At 41.1% G+C, this 19,358-nt stretch overlaps 1 protein-coding gene across 1 annotated transcript in view; it reads right to left on the bottom strand.

Moving 5' to 3' along the window:
- Positions 1-18,851, bottom strand: part of arid5b (AT-rich interaction domain 5B) — an 82,720-nt gene extending 63,869 nt beyond the window's left edge. Inside the window, exons 1-3 of the mRNA XM_058406001.1 lie at positions 18,694-18,851; positions 18,090-18,344; positions 8,302-8,536 (exon numbers count right to left, since the gene is read on the bottom strand). Of these exons, the coding sequence (XP_058261984.1) occupies positions 8,302-8,536; positions 18,090-18,344; positions 18,694-18,714 (511 nt within the window). The 5' untranslated portion in view covers positions 18,715-18,851. The remainder of the gene's footprint in view (positions 1-8,301; positions 8,537-18,089; positions 18,345-18,693) is intronic.
- Between the last annotated feature and the right edge of the window lie 507 nt (positions 18,852-19,358).

The raw sequence follows: 19,358 nt of genomic DNA, 5'->3' as shown, positions 1-19,358 counted from the left end.
GTGGGGGTTTTTCAGGCGCAGCCTGAAATACAGGCCGTAATTTCCTGCTCTCTCTCCCGGTACAGCGGCACAATCTGTATTTCGTGTGGGATGTGTTACCGAGGCCAAGAGAGTCAGTGCCTTATCTGTTTTTTTTTCTCCTCTTTCTTGTTCTGCGCTAGCCTCCTGCCTGTGTCAGCACAAACGCTTCACCGTTGTATGAGAAATGAAACTCGTTCTCATTCTCTCTGATCAAACGGCACACTGAGGCGTCTGGACGTGGACGGCGTGGCCTTCCTCTGAAACCTTCGGGACGTCCGGTGATTCTGCACCTGACACAGTTTTTACTTTAAAAGTACCGCTGTCGCTTCAGCTGCTGACGGTGCGAGAGGCTAGCTGAAGGTAAATACGGGCTTTTCTGTAAATGAGGAGATGAACCAGAATGAGGAGTGACATGCCGGGTCACCGGCCAGACTGAGGAGCTAGAAGACGCTTCATCCGTCTCTGTTTACTGCTAGAGCTGTGAGCTGTGGGTCACGGGATGGGGATAAGATTGTCTGTGAGGAAAAGCTGGAAGTGACAAGAACCGAGCAGAAGCGTGGAATTCACACAAGAACCATCCAAAAATATTTCATTAATTACCAGCAGATGATAAATGATGAAGGTTTAGCTATTTATTTGTTATTTATTTATTCATCTTCATTAGTGGATCTGAGAACATCAGGTTGGAGGTCATCCTGAAAGGTACACAGGGCACCACACACACACACACACACACACACATACACACACACATACACACACACACACACACACACAGCAGAACCTGTGACATCATCGGGGTGTAACCTGAACTCAGGTTCGAACTGGAGCCAAAGAGACAATATGATAAAAATAATATAACACAGTGTGACCGCTGCTGCAACTCTCATCTAAAAGCCAGCAATCAGGGGATGGATGTGATGGACAAAACACAGAGGACAGATACAAATACAAAAAATGATTATTATTATTTTCTTGCGATTGATGTTGTAGTAACGTTCTTTATTCACAGCTCTAATGTTAGAGGATCTTCCCTATATAATCTCTGAGCACATCACACACTCTGTTAAAGAAAGCAGCCAATATTTTATTGGGATCGTCTCACACACCGTGACACGTAATAATCTTTAAAGACAGACAATTAAGTGCTATTGTTCAGCTGCTGGAGTAATTACGGCCAATGTTCTTTAAAAAAAAAAGACTTGTCAGATATACTGCACTGCTGCTTTACTTAAAGACCTCCATAAAGCATCTAAACGACACAATTGCTTCATCAAACGGCCCTCCGTAAGCTCCAAAATCCCTTCCTTCATGTTAGATTATACCTCGGATACGGGAAATCACTGGATTGTTTAACTGCAGGTCAGGTCATCTGCACACGTGAGAATATGGATCTACTGTCCACACCTAGATCTTAATTTCAAACGTCTACAAACTGCCTGAAGTCACGTGAGAGAAAACGAGCTGGAGGTCATGCTGATGATATCGAAGTGGTGGTGGTGGTGTTGTTAGCTGCCTCAGACAGACAGATATTCCTGTATGATTAATCAGCTCAAAATTCTTAATTTCTTAAAGAGACGCAGCGCGTGACATCATCACAACACTCGAATCACGTATGTGTTGAACATGAGCACATGACAGAAAGTCATGTATGTCTCTTCACTGGTAGGAGATTAAAAGAAGATTCGTGTGCTCACAATTTCCTCATTCAAATAGTTTCTGAAGAATAAAAGGCACACACTAATCTCAAGCTGCAGACAGACAGACAGAGAGTCAGAGAGACAGACAGGTAGGTAGGCAGGCAGGCTGACAGAGAGACACAGACAAACACAGAGAGAGACAGACACACAGAGAGAGAGACAGGCAGAGACATTCAGACAGAGAGCCAGAAAGCCAGACAGAGGCTTACAGACAGAGAGGCAGACAGACAGACACGCAGACAGACAGAGAGGCAGACAGACAGAGAGACAAACAGACAGAGAGGCAGATTGACAGACAGAGAGGCAGACAGACAGAGAGGCAGATTGACAGACAGACAGACACACAGACAGAGAGGCAGACAGAGAGGCAGATTGACAGACAGACAGACACACAGACAGAGAGGCAGATTGACAGACAGACAGACACACAGACAGAGAGGCAGACAAAGAGACAGACAGACAGAGAGGCAAACAGACAGAGAGACAGACAGACAGAGAAGCAGACAGACAGAGAGGCAGATTGACAGACAGAGAGACGCTTCTTCCTGTTTGATTTGTGACCTGAATCCCATGCGGTTGCACAATAATGAGCTGAACGATTCTGTTATCGTCTAGGGATTTAATGAGAAAAAAATATATCCTTAAGACACTGAATCAGACTTCATTGGAATATAACGAGGCCGGAAGGGAGATACGTTAATTACAAGATCGGGAATGCATCAGTTTTCCACTTTGCTCCTCCTCCCAAAGCCTTTGTGCTTAGCCTGAGTGAAAATCGTTATTATTATATATTTTTTGCGTCTCTTCCCTGTACATGTTGGCGCTCGACTCTTCGCGTGTACCGGACCACGCTGCGGCTACTCCAGAGTCCGGCCGAACAGCCGAAGCTTTTTAATCATCTGTTTTATCATAGCGTAATTAGAAGTAGGTAAGGTACAGGGAAATAATTTCTGAAGGTCTTGTAATAACGTCAGACGGAAACCGGACATCTTTAATGAGACATCCAAGGACTTATCATCACAAAGTGTGCTGATGCTGAGGCCAAATCTGTTGCGCTGTCCTTCTGTCTCTCATTAAGATAAGACTCATATCATCTGCTGTAAACCCACTGATGCAGCTGTCTGAGGTTTCACTCTGTGGCTGGCAGAACACACATGTGGAATCCTGATAAATCCTTTCATGTCACAAGAAAAATGTCTTATCCTGATGCTGATATAATACACAGAATAAATCTGTGATGTTAGGAGGAGAGACAGTGCTGCCGTGATGAGGTTCCTGGCCTAGCCGAGTAACTGTTACGGACACGATGTCCCTGTAATGTTTTATTCTTCTTACACTGCAGACACTAAGCATTTTATTAAACTTATTGAAGGATGACACATCGCGTGTCATCATACGTCGGTTATAACATTGCAAAATAAGTTCCTGTTACAGCGGCTATAACCGGTCACTCTCTCACCAGCTTCCCTTTTTGTTCTCTGTTGAAGTGAATAAATGTAACACAGCTGGCTACAGTCATGTTCCTCTCTGACCTGAAGACTTTCCTGTGTGGAAAAACGTCTGACTGTAAGAGCTGACACTGGAGTCTCCTTCCAAAAAAATACAAAATAAAATAAAAGGCTAAATGAACATTTCCTTGTGAAGATGTCACCATGGCAACGAATACTCACACCTTTTACATCTGTTTACATGAACAGCGCAATTTTATACACATCCCACTCGACACCTGCTGACCGATCACCTGCTGACTGATCACCTGCTGACCAATCACCTGCTGACTGATCACCTGCTGACTGATCACCTGCTGACTGATCACCTGCTGACCGATCACCTCCTGACCAATCACCTGCTGACCAATCACCTGCTGACCAATCAAAAACGAGAACTGAACTTTGAGAATTGAGCCTCAGTGATCACATTAAACAAAACGAAAAAAGCAAGAAGCCTCTTTATAAGCAAAGTGAGCAAATTAATTAGTCTATTAGTTTTTCTGCTGTATTGTCAGACAAACAAAACAAACCAACCAACAAACAAACAACAACAACAACAACAACAACAACAACAACAGTGCTCCTTCCAGTGTGTTCAGCTGTCTGGTGAGCAGAAGCCAGAAAAAAAAAGACGACTTGTCCCCTCAGGAGTCCTACAATTGTCTCACTTCCTTTTTGTTTTTGTTTTGGAAGCTGGCGTGAGATTGGGTATCACCGAATAATGGAGCGAGAGCTGGCACAAACTAAACTGCAGCAAATCTGAGTCCAAATAAAAATTACTGGGCAAGATACTAACTTTTTTCCATAAGTAAACAAGGAAAGGACTTTGAATGTGAGCTCGGCATCTACGAGACGGAGCGATAAACATGGTGGAAAAATGGATTGTGAACACAAACGAGCGCTCTCTCGCCAAATATTACAGTTTTCTTTAATGGAGCGCTCTCGCCTTCACCTTCTGGCACAGACTTCCGCTGGCTGTCATCCGTGTACGAGGCTGTGAGCTGGAGAGAAAGGAAAAAAGCCTCTTTTAATTATTTAAACACTCCCCATTTTTTTGGGTGAACAATTGCTTTTTTATTCTGGACCTTCAATTATACTCAAAAGTTCTCTCTCTCTCTCTCTCTCTTTCTTTCTTTCTCTCTCTATGTCTCTCTCTCTCTTTCTCCCTCTCTCTGTCTCTCTCGCCTCTGCTCTCTCTCTCTTTCTCTTTCTCTCTGCACCGTGTTATTCCACTTCTGATGGAGGTAATTTCCACATCAATCGCCGACAGCTCCCTTTCTTTCTTTACCTGTGTTAAGCGGCGTTAACGGGCTCCGGCCAAGACAACAGATGGAAGAGCCATCATCTTAAAGGCGCCTTGTTGCTGCCTGCAATTTCCAAATTAAAAGGCGAACAGGTTTTATTCTGCGCCGCTCGCAATTTGTTGCTAATTCAATACGCCCTTCAAAAAGATAAATGGACTTTCTGTGATTTAAAAAAAAAAAAAAGAGCTGGATCTGGTACCTTCGATTTAGTTCATGTAGCACATCTGCAGCACCATTTTAGAAAATTATATATTAAAAATAATAATAAGAAAAAAGACAAATCTCATTAGTAATGCAGCGACTGTGCTTTTAGTTCCTGCACCTATATAATGACTGTGTTAATTAATCCTTCAGTCGCATACCAAAAATACAGGACCCAATGCGTAGGTGACTTAAAAATATTAGGTGTCTCAATGAAACCTGAATTCACTGCTTCTGCTTCATTTATACAAGTTTCAATGACCAGACTGATCGATGTAGAGTGAGTGTGATCATGTAGTGTTAATGTAAACCAGTTACAGTGTGAGATCTCAGGAGGAGGGTGCTGGTGCTGATGGGAAACACAGCAGAATGACAGTATTACATTTAGGAGATTAATACATGATAAAATAGTGCAGTGGTAATGTGTGTGTGTGCGTGTGTGTGTGTGTTCTGAAATCATCTCAGATCTATGAAAACTGACGTGTGTTACTCAGTCATGTGGATGTGATGTACGCAAATTAAACAATCTTTTTCTTTCTCACTGCTCATATCTCTGAAACGAAGCTCATATCTCTGGTGCTGGACTTTCTTTTTTATCTAACTAAATGTAAAGTTTATATATGAACGAATATGTTCCTATATAAAAAATCTGAAAGGTTTATTTCTGTCATATTAACCACTTACACAACAACGTGACTGAATGGCTAAAGCTGTACGATTTTACTGTGTTACTATTAGTCACACATCTATAAATAAAGCTATCTGAAGTGTATTTGTTTTGTAGTGGAGCACTGTGACTAGCACCACTGTATCTGAACAAATTATCAGTGGATGGAAGATAAACTTCAGAAGAGCAAAATAAAATAAAACACCTGCAAAAAACTGGGATTTTTTTCAGTGTTCAGTTCCAGGATCTTTTCCTTCGTGACTCTTTGGATCACTGTTCCCTCGCTCGGTCCTGTACGTCATGATTTACTAAAATCCTGAAGAACAAACTCACTACGAGGATAAAACCGAGCCGTTTCATACGTCAGTCTCAATGACAGGTTTATTTCCCATAAGCAGAGGTGCTTTTGAAGGCTGCGTTCTGCAAGTGAAAGGGGGCTGCCCTGCTGAATGATCCTTTTCTTTCTGTGGGTAACAAAGCAAACTGAGGAAGGGAGAGAGAGAGAGAGAGAGAGAGAGAGAGACATGGCCTCTGGTTTACTGCCAGAATATTCTGCTTAGCAAGCGAATCTGGAGGCGTTCTGACTAACTGCATTTCGAATCCTGACAACATAAACAGGCTAATATAGTCATTAAAAAGCCGCTTATTAACAGCAGAGAAATATGCGCTCACGAGGCGCACAAAGTAATAAGGTTAGACGAGTGACAGTAAATAAATCACAGATCTTTTTTGTTGTCCTCCTATTGATTCACGTTCGCAGCTGTAGCCTTCATGTAAGCTTAAGCGGCAAAGCGTCCATTATCGATTCGTCCATCTAATCTCGGCGCAGGCGTCTAATATATCAGCCGATTCAAGGGCGATTTAACATTCGGGTTCTGCGGCCCAAGAAAAAGGCAGAGCGTATGCAAATTCCTGCAAAAGACACAAAAACAAAAAAAAAAAACACGGATGTCTGCTGTCTAATTACCTCCTCTGCTAAATGGGGAAATATGTAAGTATAGCTCTCTTAGATGTCTTTTCAATCTGCCTGAAACCTAAACCTTCTGGACGCCAAATGGACGTTTCTCCTCACCAGACCCTGAGCTAAAATAAGACGCTTTGGAAAAAAAAAAAGACCTGGATATTCTTGTTGGGCTGTTTCTTGGCTTCCAGCAGGTATCTGCTGCCCAGGAATGCAGCCAAAATGACATATTTATATGGCCATAAAGCTCGTGCTGCGGCTTTTATACTCGACAGCGGAGGACCGTGCGATAACTGAGGCGTGTTACAGATGTATAAATGCATGTCAGAGCACTTCCAATAAGATAAATACATCAGGAACATTTCTTCTGGGATTTCTGGTTTGTTTGTTTGTTTGTTTTCCTGTTCCTCGGAATGATTACTCTGGGAATAGTGTGCTCCTAAATTAATTAACACTTCGGATATTGTTCAGACAGAACCCAAGCAGGAACGGAGGGAATGCTAATGAGAGGGCGGCATTGTGTCTGCTTTAAAGACACGTTCCCGACATGAATTAAATGCTAGGCTTGTGTCTACTAGTGCGGCGTTTTGATTGAGTTTCGTATTGTTGTTACAATGGAATCGTAAACACCATTGAAAATCCTGGCCACAATCTAACATCACTCATACCGCTAGCAAATGTGGTTCCATTCCATTCAATTCAAATTTATTTGTATAGCGCATTTAACAATAGACACAATAGACACAAAGCTGCTTTACAGAAATCTGCAGCGAGCCAGAGGCGACCAGGGAAAGAAAAACGCATGTGAGGAACAAAATCTGAGAAGAACCAGGCTGGAGAGAGAACCTCGTCCTCTTCTGTTAGTCAAATCATCAGAGCTGTCGGAGACTAAAGACAAACTGGACTGAAAAGGATGAGCGCATTGTGAAGTCCTAGGATGAGCTCAGGAAAGTCTTTATGATTACAGCAGCAGCACAAACACCACAGAATCCAGATCCACTGAGGGTTAAGGTTGGAGATAAACTGCTTGAAAAACTGCTTGAAAAGTGTTTAGTGTGTCCATGTGAAACCATCCACATCGGCAGTAGCAAATAAATCTAGTACTTTACAAAAAAACAAGGTTTTATCTGCTGAAGAGATGCTAATATGCTACAAAAATAACAACAGCTAGTCAGAGAACTACACGAAAAAGAGTTCAGAAAGAAACAGAGTACTTTCCTCTCTCTCCATCTCAAGAGAAATCGAACTTAGGGAAAACAGTTAGCTAAAATTCCTGTGTCATGTTTCATCCTTACATGCTTTCCTCAAAGTCTTGCTGCTGAAGAGCAAGTGTGAGCTAGCAGTCCTGCTAAAATACGCCTGCTGTCTTTTTTCTCAAGACCACAGCTATGACAGATTTAAGGCTGTAAAAATCCAGCAACCATGTTTACAAAAAAAAATAATAACAAAAATACCACTCTCACATGCTTCCTTGCTACCTTTCGCATGAAAGTGCTCCAAAGTAATCTCCGAAGACATCCTGTTCCTCGGCTAACTACAAACACGACTCGTCGGGTTAAACGGCCACTCGAAAGCAGGCTGCAAATATTTGAGGGATTAACAGATCTCTGTCTGCTCTATAGATCCTGATTACTGTGTCGTTTTTCCACACTTAGAAGGTAAACAGTGAATAAAGCTGTGCCTTGCAGAAGGCCCTTCCTCTGATTCAGTGACATGCTCATGAATGAAAATCGCAGTCATAAAGCCAACGTAGCTGAGGCTTCTTTGGGAAAGAGCCTTGAGGGGAACGAAATAAAATAACTCAATAACCGACGCGGCCGTATCATCGCCCCAGCGAGAGGAGCGTTTACAATGATACGAGATAGACTTATCGTGCTTTATGGTTCGCTTTAACACACAAGAAACAGATTCGGCCGCATACGAGCAAGTTTAAATAAAAAAAAAGAGAGAGACATACCAAGTTCAGCCTTCTCCCGCAGGACGTCCTTGAAGTTGAGGCCGCTGTTGAGCGTGGACTCTCGGTAGCGGTACAGGCTTTCCCTCTGGCCGTTCTTGCCCAGCTCTTTGAGCATGGAGGGCTTTAGAGGCAGCGCATGCAGGCCTTTCTTCCAACACGACGAATCCCACACTGTCCATTTCACCAAGTCTTCCAACTTCACGATGACCTTCTCAGACACGGCAATCACCTCGTCCTGCCCGGGCACAGAGACAGCGTTAGGCAGCTAGACATTTTGCCGGAGGGGGTGAGATAAGATTTTGTGCGAGTTTGTTTGTGTACAACTTCTCTCAAAAATATTTTGATTCAGATGGAAACTTTGCTAGGAAAAGAGATGTGTGGATTCTTCAGCCGGGGGAAAAGACTTCAGTCACAAAGAACAGAACAACATGCAACAGTTTATATATTTATATATTTATATATTTATATAGAAAGACGTCTTGGATAGAGAACCTACACGATCTGAAAAATTTATAGGATATATCACAACCTGCCAAAACCCAGCTCTGCTCAGATGATGCTTCGCAGAAACAGCTTTAAATCCGTGTTGTTATTCAACTAAAATACATCTGTTGATTATGGTGAAGGAGTCTCCAGTGTCAGCATTATTACCTTCATTATCTTCAAGAGAAGGTGAAGGAAACACTTTTTAGAGCTGCTATAACACAAGCAATAACAATCTTCCTCAGGCATAAAAGTATAAAAGTGTAATTCTTGGTAAATCTCTGTGGTGAGTGAGGAATAAAACACTTCAGAATGTGCAGTCATAGGAAATATCATTCATTTCAGCCTTCCTCTTCATGTCAGGACACCGGCTTATTGTTGATTATTTTTCTGTAAGAGCATGACATCATATTTTATTCCTTACATATTAAACATCGGTCTGGTAACCAGGACACACCAACACACAAACACACGTCCTTTCATTTTGGAGAAATCTGAAGAAACGTCACACGTCTCCTTCACGGATTAAGCGATCCTATCGTTCTGAATAATTTTATTAAATGAATGATGATTTAATGTCTGATATAAAGTCAGTCTTTCAGCGTGAGATGTGTGTGCTTTCCCTCTGTTGGATAATCTTATACAGAATTTTAGTGGATGAAGATAAAGATTTTTTTGACCCTTGTAGGCAGGGTAAAAACAGAAATACTAATAGAGTACTAATGGATATACTAATAAAATACTAATGGAGTGAAACATGACAAAGACACTCGATCATCCACATAAATAGAACCGAACAGGAGGACACTCTGAGAGCTAAATAATCAACAAGAATTTATTGTCAAGATGAAACAGTGTAAACGTTTGCAATGTCATGAAATGTGATAAAGTTGGCCATTCTTGCGATATTAAAATCTAATATTCATGTACACACGTCTGCTGGATAAGCTCTGAGGAACAGACGTCTCTATTTTCTTCTTAACCAGGATCTTTTCTCCACAGTTTTCTCTTATACAGCAGTAAAGCTCCTCAGTCCCTCGTTCCTTCCTGCCCGCGTGACATTTTCGAGCCATGACCCAATAAAAGCCGACACACATCACAGAGGACGCCTGCTTTCCAGTCTAGCGTTCTCTTGGCAGTAACGTCTGATTAATCCATATGCATTTAGCTTTTGTTGAATCATCGCACCGGCGTAACATCTTTTTCTCCTCCGACAGCACGGCCCATTGTCCTAGTAAAATGAATAAAGCGCTTATGAATAAAGCTGAGTCATATGGACATTCCGGCTGTCGTTATATAAAGCGGTCAATAAAACAATGCAATCAGTGAACAGATTATTACGCAACGTACATGACACCTAGCTCTCTATTACAATATCACACTCGTACTCTGGCCTGAATCCTGGAGATTAATTACAGCTTACAAAATTATACATACTTAACACTTTCATTACTGTTTTAAGTTCTATATTTTACACGCACACAAACACACATACACACACACACAGGAAATAAACTAGTTATGGCGATATTTCATTACTTGGTCTTGTTTTCGGATCATCTGTGGATTTCAGCCTTCTTCTTAAATATCACATGATTAATAATGTCTAATAAAATCAAACAGAAAGGTTACGGCTTCAGTCGTTTTCACTCTGCCGGCTTCAATTTGTTCACAAACCCCACACCTCACAGGGAATTACTTTTGTAATTATTACTGTAATTATTATTTCTTCCCTCAAACAGCATAGAAGAGGATGGTTTTTAATAAAAGCAGCCAAGCTATGAAGTGACATTTCTCATTTTTTCCATGTGGAGAGATATACACATTCCAGGAGGTTTAGCCAGCGCTCCTCCTCGATGTCTGAGCGTTGCTGCAGTCTAAACAACATTTTTGTTTCTTCCTGCAAACAGAATCGTTGGCTCTTAAAGTTAACGCACCTTAAAGTTATTGCGGCGCAGCAGAGAGGCGCAGGCTTCTGTGCACAATAACCACTTAAGCGCAAAGGCATCTGTTTCCATGCCCCTATAAAGCTAAGTGGGTCAAACGCTGTTAATCCTAATGGCGACGCAGCAAACTTTACTATGAGATCATGTGGCCCAGCTCACCGCTTTGAAGATCAGACTCTCGGCTCAGGCTCTGACAGCGAATCTTGTTTAGACAGTTCCTTCATTGATCGCTTTAAATATATTGAAATAATGAGCGTTTGGGATGAAAAATATTCATCGGTTTCACAATACGCTCTATTTAATACTCTCTGTCTCTCTACACATATATCTATATCTAGTGTTTCTACACCACTGTGCTGAAGAAATATTTTATAAGTTAGTTTCATGTCTTCAGCATCACTGTGTCAGTTATAAAGAGCAGATTTTAGGTTTTCACATTTTCAACTCTACAAAAAATGATTCTTAAGCACTTGTTTTACTATTAAACTACAGGACACGGAACCAAATACTGACTTTACTGAGTTTCTTTTACACAAATAATTGGAAATCTTTCATTTGCTTGAATTTATCCATCCATCCATCCACCAACCCATAGTTCTCTGTTAAATAATTAGCCACTTTTAAAGAAATTCTGTAAGATAGATAGATAGATAGATAGATAGATAGATAGATAGATAGATAGATAGATAGATAGATAGACAGACAGACAGACAGAGAGATAGAAGGACACAGTAATGATGAAGTGTTAACTATTAATCCATTATTTTTTATTTATTGAGTCGCTAATTTGAAAGGAAGCTGGTGATATATAGCCAGTGTTTTGGAGAGTGGTACTTCATAAGCAGTCTAGGCATCTAAGTGTTTCTGAAGCTGTAGGAGGAAAAAAAATTGCTCCTTACTCAAAATTCTTCAAGGTTTAACACATAACATTGGATCTGCAGGGGTTCGGAAGTTCGGAGAATGCCGATGAGCTTCACTCTATTACTGCCATGGCAACATCTACAACATTGCCGGTGATGTCATTAATAAAACGAGGTCCGGTTGCAGTGGTAAGAGAGATATATGGCTTTCTTTATCGAATGTTATTGAGTGAGACAAAGAAGATGATTCATTCTGTTCATTTAAACGCTTCACCATGTTGAAGGGTCGGGCATGCAGGTCATAACAATCGGCTCCTTGTAATTAGGCTTTAACGGAGGGGGGAGGGGCAGTAAAGGGGGGCGGGGTGTAATCCCCGGGACAGCATCACACTGAGTGCGTCTCACTCCACCGAGTCGACAGGTCATGCCAGGAATTCCCCAGGTCACTGCAGATTTGTCCACCTGCTTGCGCGTCTATTGAATTATTGACCCAGGAACATGAAAAATGTGCCTCATGGATTCAGAGGAAGCTTTTTCTTTTTTTGTAAGGCTGAAAGTTTAATGAAGTTTTTTTTTCTCCTGCTTAATTGATCTCTCCTTAAAGTTAATCAATTCCTCATGTTTACAACGTAGCAAAAGGCTAATATACTGTGCTATCAGAGCAAACAAGCCGCCGGGGCAATATGTAAGGATTAAAACAGGACAGGGAGCCGTGCAGAGTTACTGTTACCACCGAAACTTATTAAAGTCAATTATTTTCCAATAACAACACGTCTTATTCCACGTTTTATTCCACTTTCCGACAATTAAACGTGTTTATTAATTAAATGACGCATACTTTTGAACGGCTCATACTTACATTTAATGTTAATGTGGAACTTTAGCAAAACAAGTTCCTCCATCACTGCTAAAAAGAGTTTCTCTCGGGTTCTATACAGAGCCCTGGGGTTCAGTACTTGCCCCCCACCCCCACCCCCCAAAAAATATATATATAAAAGAGTCTATGTAGAACCCTGGGAGAGCGATGAAGCTTTTATATTAGAAACGGTTCAATAACACAGAGAATGTTTCAGGTGAAATGACTTTTGGAGTGTTGTGTCTCACTCCCTCACACTGAGAGATGTTTATAAATGAAATGACGTGTTTATGAATGATGAGTTTTATAAAAGATTAAACTGTTGATTAAGTTTGTGAAAAGATTCGAACTGAAATGAAGGAAAGAGTGAAATAAGAGGGAGGAGTTTTGCTCTTATCAATACTAGAGAGAATTTTTTCATAAAATTGTTGTAGGTTTTGTTGAAAAATAATGTGTAATAATATTGTGTTTAAATTTGCTGTATTTCCTGGTCTAAATTATATAATAATAATAATAATAATAATAATAATAATAATGGTAATAATGATGATGATAATAATAATAATAATAATAATAATGGTAATAATGATAATAATAATAATAATAATAATAATAATAATAATAATAATAATAATAATAATAATAATGATGATGATAATAATAATAGTAATAATAATCATCATCATCATAATCATCATAATGATAATAAATGCCTAATAATTATTTAAAAAAATATCTAACATGAATTGAAAGAGCTCCATTAGCTTCTTTTTAATAAACCCATAAATAAAGCAAGTGTTAGAACAATATTAGGTTCTATACAGAACTGTTCTGTTTAAGCAGCAGACAATTATAGCAGTTATAAATAATTAAATAACTAAATATAAAAATAATTTATAAATAAATAAAGCCTCTCTTTTTTCCCCGAGCCTCTCTTTGGTTTCTGCCTTGAATAATGAAATAATGAGAGAAAATAAACACAGCTTGTAATGTTTCAGAGAAATGAGAAACACAAGTAGTGTTCTGAAGCGCTGACACCGGAGACTCCTTTCAAACATGTTCAATAAACCAGAAGTCTCTTCATGGAAACTCACTGATCAGACGTGTTTTGTGTTTAAAAGGCATCGCATTCTATCCTGTCTGTTATTAGCCTTGTTTATGTAGACGGCAGTGAGCGAGCTGTTACTACAGAAACGACAAGATATTATATTACAGGCAAAGGTGTTATTATAAAACATTTCAATTACGGCCTGCGCTACTGTCAGGGCTGCTCTTCCAGAAAATTCAAGGGGTGCTGCGGTGTAAAAATTCAGTTATAAAACACTGCCATCTATAAAACAACCTAGCCCTTAATATACATATATATATATATATATATATATATATATATATATATACTCCGCTGCTTAAAACTGCAAAGTTGTAAAATAAAGTGTTTTGTATCCAGATCCACTTCAACACAATGCTTCAGCAAAAATCCTAATTCGTGTGAATCTGAATGGGAATGCACAGCGAGTCCTCGGAATAGCTCGCAGTGAAATATGATGACACCATGCAAGCAAATTAAATCTATTTGTCATGAAACACAAGAGACGTGTGATGCAAATGCACACTCCCCATGCCCACGGGGGGGAAACAGCAAGTAAAGACTTGATAGCAAAACTGTTTTCTTTTACAGTCATACCATAGTTAATGCACAACCATCGTCACAAAGGGCTAACAGTGAGGAAACTCAGCCGGTTTGGCTGCGACATGCCTTTTAATAACCGAACATGGGTCACATTCTCCAGCTGACGAGAACATAAACCTCCTGCTGAAGAATGTTACCTTCAGAGAGAGGGGGGGTGGGGGGTGGTGCTGGAAGGAAGGAAGAAGGAACAAAAAAAGAAAGAGACTGATGATCTCATTTGAACTATAAATATGTCCCAGGCATCCAAAACAGAAACACTGGACTTCTGCCAGGCACAAAAGTTGGGTTTGGATCTCGGCCACGCAGCACCTCTGCAGCAGCCCCCGCTCTCAAGCCCGACTGTTTTGTCATCCAAATAACAGCGGAGAGAAGTAACTCTATTGGATACGAACACCGTTCCCTAGATCCGGTTCCTGAACCAGTCGGGGATTATATGCAAATCTGTGTGCGCTATCGATCCATAGTGTGCATGCGTTTACGCGCATGCAGTTATGCAAACGACAGCAGATGCAGAATGCGCTGGAATCTGATATGGAACCTATTTATAATGCGCAAAACCCCATTTAGATCTGCCCTTATGTCACTTAAGTGCTATTCAAGCTTATTGCCAGCAACGATTTTTCTCTTGCCAAAACACAGATATTATGAGCAACGGCGCAACAAAGCTGCAGAACAACTGGGTCCAATTAAATACAGGGGAGGGGAAAATAAAGCCTGCTGTGGGAGTAGGCTTGTGCACTCTACCAAAAAAAAACAGCAAAAAAAAAATCCCTCTTTTAAAATTAGAAGTATTCCACTCCGAAACGTAATCAGAAACACAAAGTAAAAAAGAAACACACACACACACACACACGCCTCATTTAAAAACAACAACAGAAAGCCACAAACTTATGCTTTAGGAGAGATCCAATTCAGACAGATGAAAAGGCACAGAGGAAAATAATGAGAGAAGCAAAACAGCTTGTGAATAAGACACAGAGAGTGAACACAGTCGGTTCGACAAAGCAAGAGCGGCACACGGCTTAACTGGAGTGTAATGTTGCCCTCTCTAGGCTCAAGGCCTAAGTGTTAAATTCCACAGGCTCACTGCCAGATATAGACAGACAGACAGTGAGAGAGAGAGAGAGAGAGAGAGAGGGGGGGGGGGGGGAGAGACTGTGTGTATCCTGCAGACCCAGAGCTTGCAGTCACCACTGCTGTCCTTTAATGAACGACTAACTTCAGTCTGAGGGGAAATGACATCACCTGGGTGTAGAAACAAAAATGCTGGAAGTACATCTGGAAGTACAGTGCCCCAGCAATCATAGATGTTTTGCTGATCTCTCTCTCTCTCTCTCACACACACACACACACACACACACACAGTGAACATTAACACACTGGCTGTCATTTGAGCTGAAAGCTGTTTATCGTTTCCTCTGTGGCAGGACGGAATTGAGTTCTTGCCCTAAAAAGCAGACGCACAAGGGACATATCGAAAATGTCGCCGTTTGTCCTTCATCTGCAGGGCGAGATGTTCCTGGGCAAATGGAAACAATAAGGAGGGATAATTCGGTTGCAGAGCTGTTCCTGTTTTCCACAAACAATTTGACCCTTATGCAAAGGAGCATGGGTAACTTTGTGCGAATGCAAATGCAATTTAATTGGACACTGGGCTGAGCATGTTGGCCTTGGGAAGGTGCAGGCGTTAGGAGGCTCATCTTACTGCAGGTGGTTGGGCTGACACTGCACCTCATTGTTATTTAAATGTTGCACGTCTCATTTAACAACTACATAAAGGACAACCAGCACAAGCAGTATCCTTTAACTTTTTTTTCCTCCCCCTTGCTCCCCTTGCACAATCAGGACTGAATGCTAGAACTAAAACAAACAGGCCACGCCAGCCACATGACTTAACATGACCAATTTCTCTCAAAAACAAGCAGATAGAAATCACTTTCGCTATTCCCGGGTTGTTAAACGCCTAAAAGTCCAGCCGTTGTCCTTGAGTTCGTAATTCTATCTGGCCTGCCGTCTCGAGATCAGCGGGCAGTCATGTATGAGTAATAAATTTGAAAAGCAAATAGTTCACCTTGCTGTGAGTGAATGAATAAGTGAAGGAGAGCGGCGGGAGTCGCCAGATTGTCTTGGGGGTTGGGTGGGTTCTCCTTGTTCTTTTAAGTGCTTATGCTTTGATCGCAAATAAAAGTGTCGATATCATTTGGCACAACGTCTGCACTGATTTACAGTGAATTAGGTCACCGATCGCTTACCTGAAGACGGTCGATCCGAACCTGGTGACCCTGCTTAGACCCACTTCATCAGTGGGCCATAACTACAATGTGTCCATAGTTTAACATTCATTTGGCAGAGTTACAGTTTGGACTGGTTTACATAGTTGGCTGAGTTTTAAAGTGTGTATTGAGCTGGAAACAGTCTCACCAATCTGGCAACCTGGGCAGAGAAGTGTGTGTGTGTATTGAAGGGGGGGGGGTCTGTCTGTTTGGAAAGAGGACAGGGTCCCTGATCAACTGAACAAACAGAGCGTTAAGTCGAATGGTGGAGTTTTTTTGTTGTTTTTTTTCCCTCCATTCCGCCTCGTTACGTTGCGTAAACAGCGTGGAGCTCAAGGTCGCCGCAGCGCGTCGTTTGCGTAACCTGCGCATTCACCAACGCGTTTGCGCCGCAACCTTGACGTTTAACGAGAGTCCAGGCTTCGGAAAAAAAAAAACCTGTTGCTTATTATCAAAAAGGAAAGGTGATACTGCATTGCTCGGGGTTTGGAAACCATGCAATAAAAGTTCAACCAAATGGAAGAGGCTATTTTTTTAATTCACTAATTTACACTGAGAGAGGGAGGGAGAAACAGATACAGGGTAGACATCCATTACATTAATGACATTAGCTGTGTAAACTGTGCAGCTGTATTAACAACAACAACAACAACTGCATACTGCATCGCTCGCAGGGAATATGTGACAAATATTAAAAACATATTTAATGCATGAAGGGTTAAATTCCAGTCACATAATATACAATGCTTTTTTTTTGCTCGGATGTGTAGAGCAAAAGCTACAGCATTTCTGAACAACAATAACCTTCATAAATGTCATCTCTCTCTCCACTGCTGCCTTTATATCAGTCTGCCATTATTAATCAGTTCCCACTGGGATCCTGTCTGCGTGCAGATCTCCTGCATACACACCATACACACACCATACACACACCGCCACGGATTTAACCTTCTTACTCTCTTTATAGCACATTCAGCTCTATGTACACGCATACATTACAGGCTTTAAAGCATACAAAGCTAGCATTTTCACACAACACCATTTTTTCCCTCCTGCCCCCGCTCTCTCTTTTTTTATTTCTCTCTCTCTCTCTTTTTTGCCAAATCGACAATATGTGTAGGCTATGAGAGCACTGGAAATACTGTATTACCTCATCGAGAGAGAGAGAGAGAGAGAGAGAGAGAGAGCTTAACCTAGCACACAGGCTTTCGCAATTTCCGCACTGGTGTATTTATCTGATGAGGCATGCAAAAAAATAAATAAATAAATAAATAAAAAATAATAATGGTGACAACTTTCACACAAACAGAACCCACTCTAGTTTTCTACAAATACATGCTACTGATAGCCTACAGGAGAGGTTATTACTGGTTTATAATACGAGAGCTGAAGGTTGTTATGAAGCGTTATGTGTTGTCTGAATATCGCGATCAGATGACTTGAATGAAAGGAAATCACCTCGCGACAAAGAAGCGGAATAGAGACACAAATAACAGCTCGCTTTTACACTCATCTGAAATTGTGCCACAGACAAAAAAAAGCAGGAAATGAAGCAGGGTGGGTTATGTATATATATATATATATATATATATATATATATATATATATATATATATATATATATATATATACCAAAGCAAGCCGAATCGCGTACTGATATCGGTAAATATATGTAATTACCTCTCCGTGTGTGACAGTCCTTCCCTGGGGAGTATCTTCTGGCAGAAAATAAAGTTTGGAGCTGGATAAAAGTTGCTTGGTTGTCCTTTCTTCCCAGAGCAGCTGGAGCTCGGCTATACACACCGGGTCCTCCGGTTTACAGCGCACGAAGAAAAAATCGCCGAGAGACAAAATTCTTGCTTTGGCTTCGAGGTTGAACCGAAAAGCCTTGTAGAAAATGTACGGTCCGTGCAAGCCACAAGGTGAGCCGACCCACTGCGGAAACAGCAGACGACAAGAAGTCATTAATTTCACCTTTCATTTCCATTCAGCACACCTCTCTGAGGTATGACAAATAAACAACAACAACAACAACAACATCAGCGACACATTCATGTAGCAAGGACACGACCAAAACAAGGCAGAAAGCTGCAGTGAGAAATAAAGCCCTTAATACACCAATCACAACATTAACTTGTTTTTAACTTTCCTCTAAACACTCGATATCAATACGGTTATAACGGCTCAAAAATCAATATTCCAAACATCCAAACTACATTGTGTGTGTGTGTGTGTGTGTGTGTAATGTGAAAAGGGAAATAAAAGCGCAGAGTGGCTGATGTACCGTGAGTGAGTTGAGCTCCATCTCGACGCTCTGAATTGATTAAACTCAACATTCTCTCCAAACTTGTTGGCTTGAATGGATTGCCGCAGGTCCTGGAAGGGGAAAATATCCGAGCGGCCGGTGCCTGACCGAGCGTCAATATGAAAACGACGCCTCGGGAATTCGAGGCAGAAAAAATGTGCGCCGTTGCGATCTAATATTTTTCCCGACGTCCACGTTTCCGGTAGAGAGATTTCCGAAACGTTTCGCTGCCAAAACGTTCATATTAAATTCAAAACACGGCACGGACAAGCAGCGGGTCGCCGCCGGTCCTCACATCGACGTGGCTTTAAAAAATCACTCAGTCGATTTCACTTGGAAATGGCACTTGGTTACGATTAAACTAGTCAATATGCACAATAAGAGCCAATAGTTAATATTTTAACACAGTACACGTGCCGATAATATCTGGAAATGTACCGGCGTGTTTTTATGTCTCTACAAGGACCTGTGTGTGAGGTCGGTTGGATGTGTAATAGAAAGAACATTTCCTGCAGAGCTGCAGAGATTCTGAGGCGCACTTCTGCTTTCTTCCTTCTTTTTTTTCTTCTCTCTTCCTATTTCTAGTATGTTTGTAATTATTTACGTGTGGGTCACGTCTTCTTCTAAAGGCTTTAACTCGCTTT

This window comes from Hemibagrus wyckioides, linkage group LG13 (genome assembly GCF_019097595.1).
Source record: "Hemibagrus wyckioides isolate EC202008001 linkage group LG13, SWU_Hwy_1.0, whole genome shotgun sequence".
Classification (NCBI taxonomy): Eukaryota; Metazoa; Chordata; class Actinopteri; order Siluriformes; family Bagridae; genus Hemibagrus; species Hemibagrus wyckioides.
The sequence above is the reverse complement of the archived record's forward strand: the minus strand, read 5'-3'. Positions and strand labels throughout refer to the sequence as shown.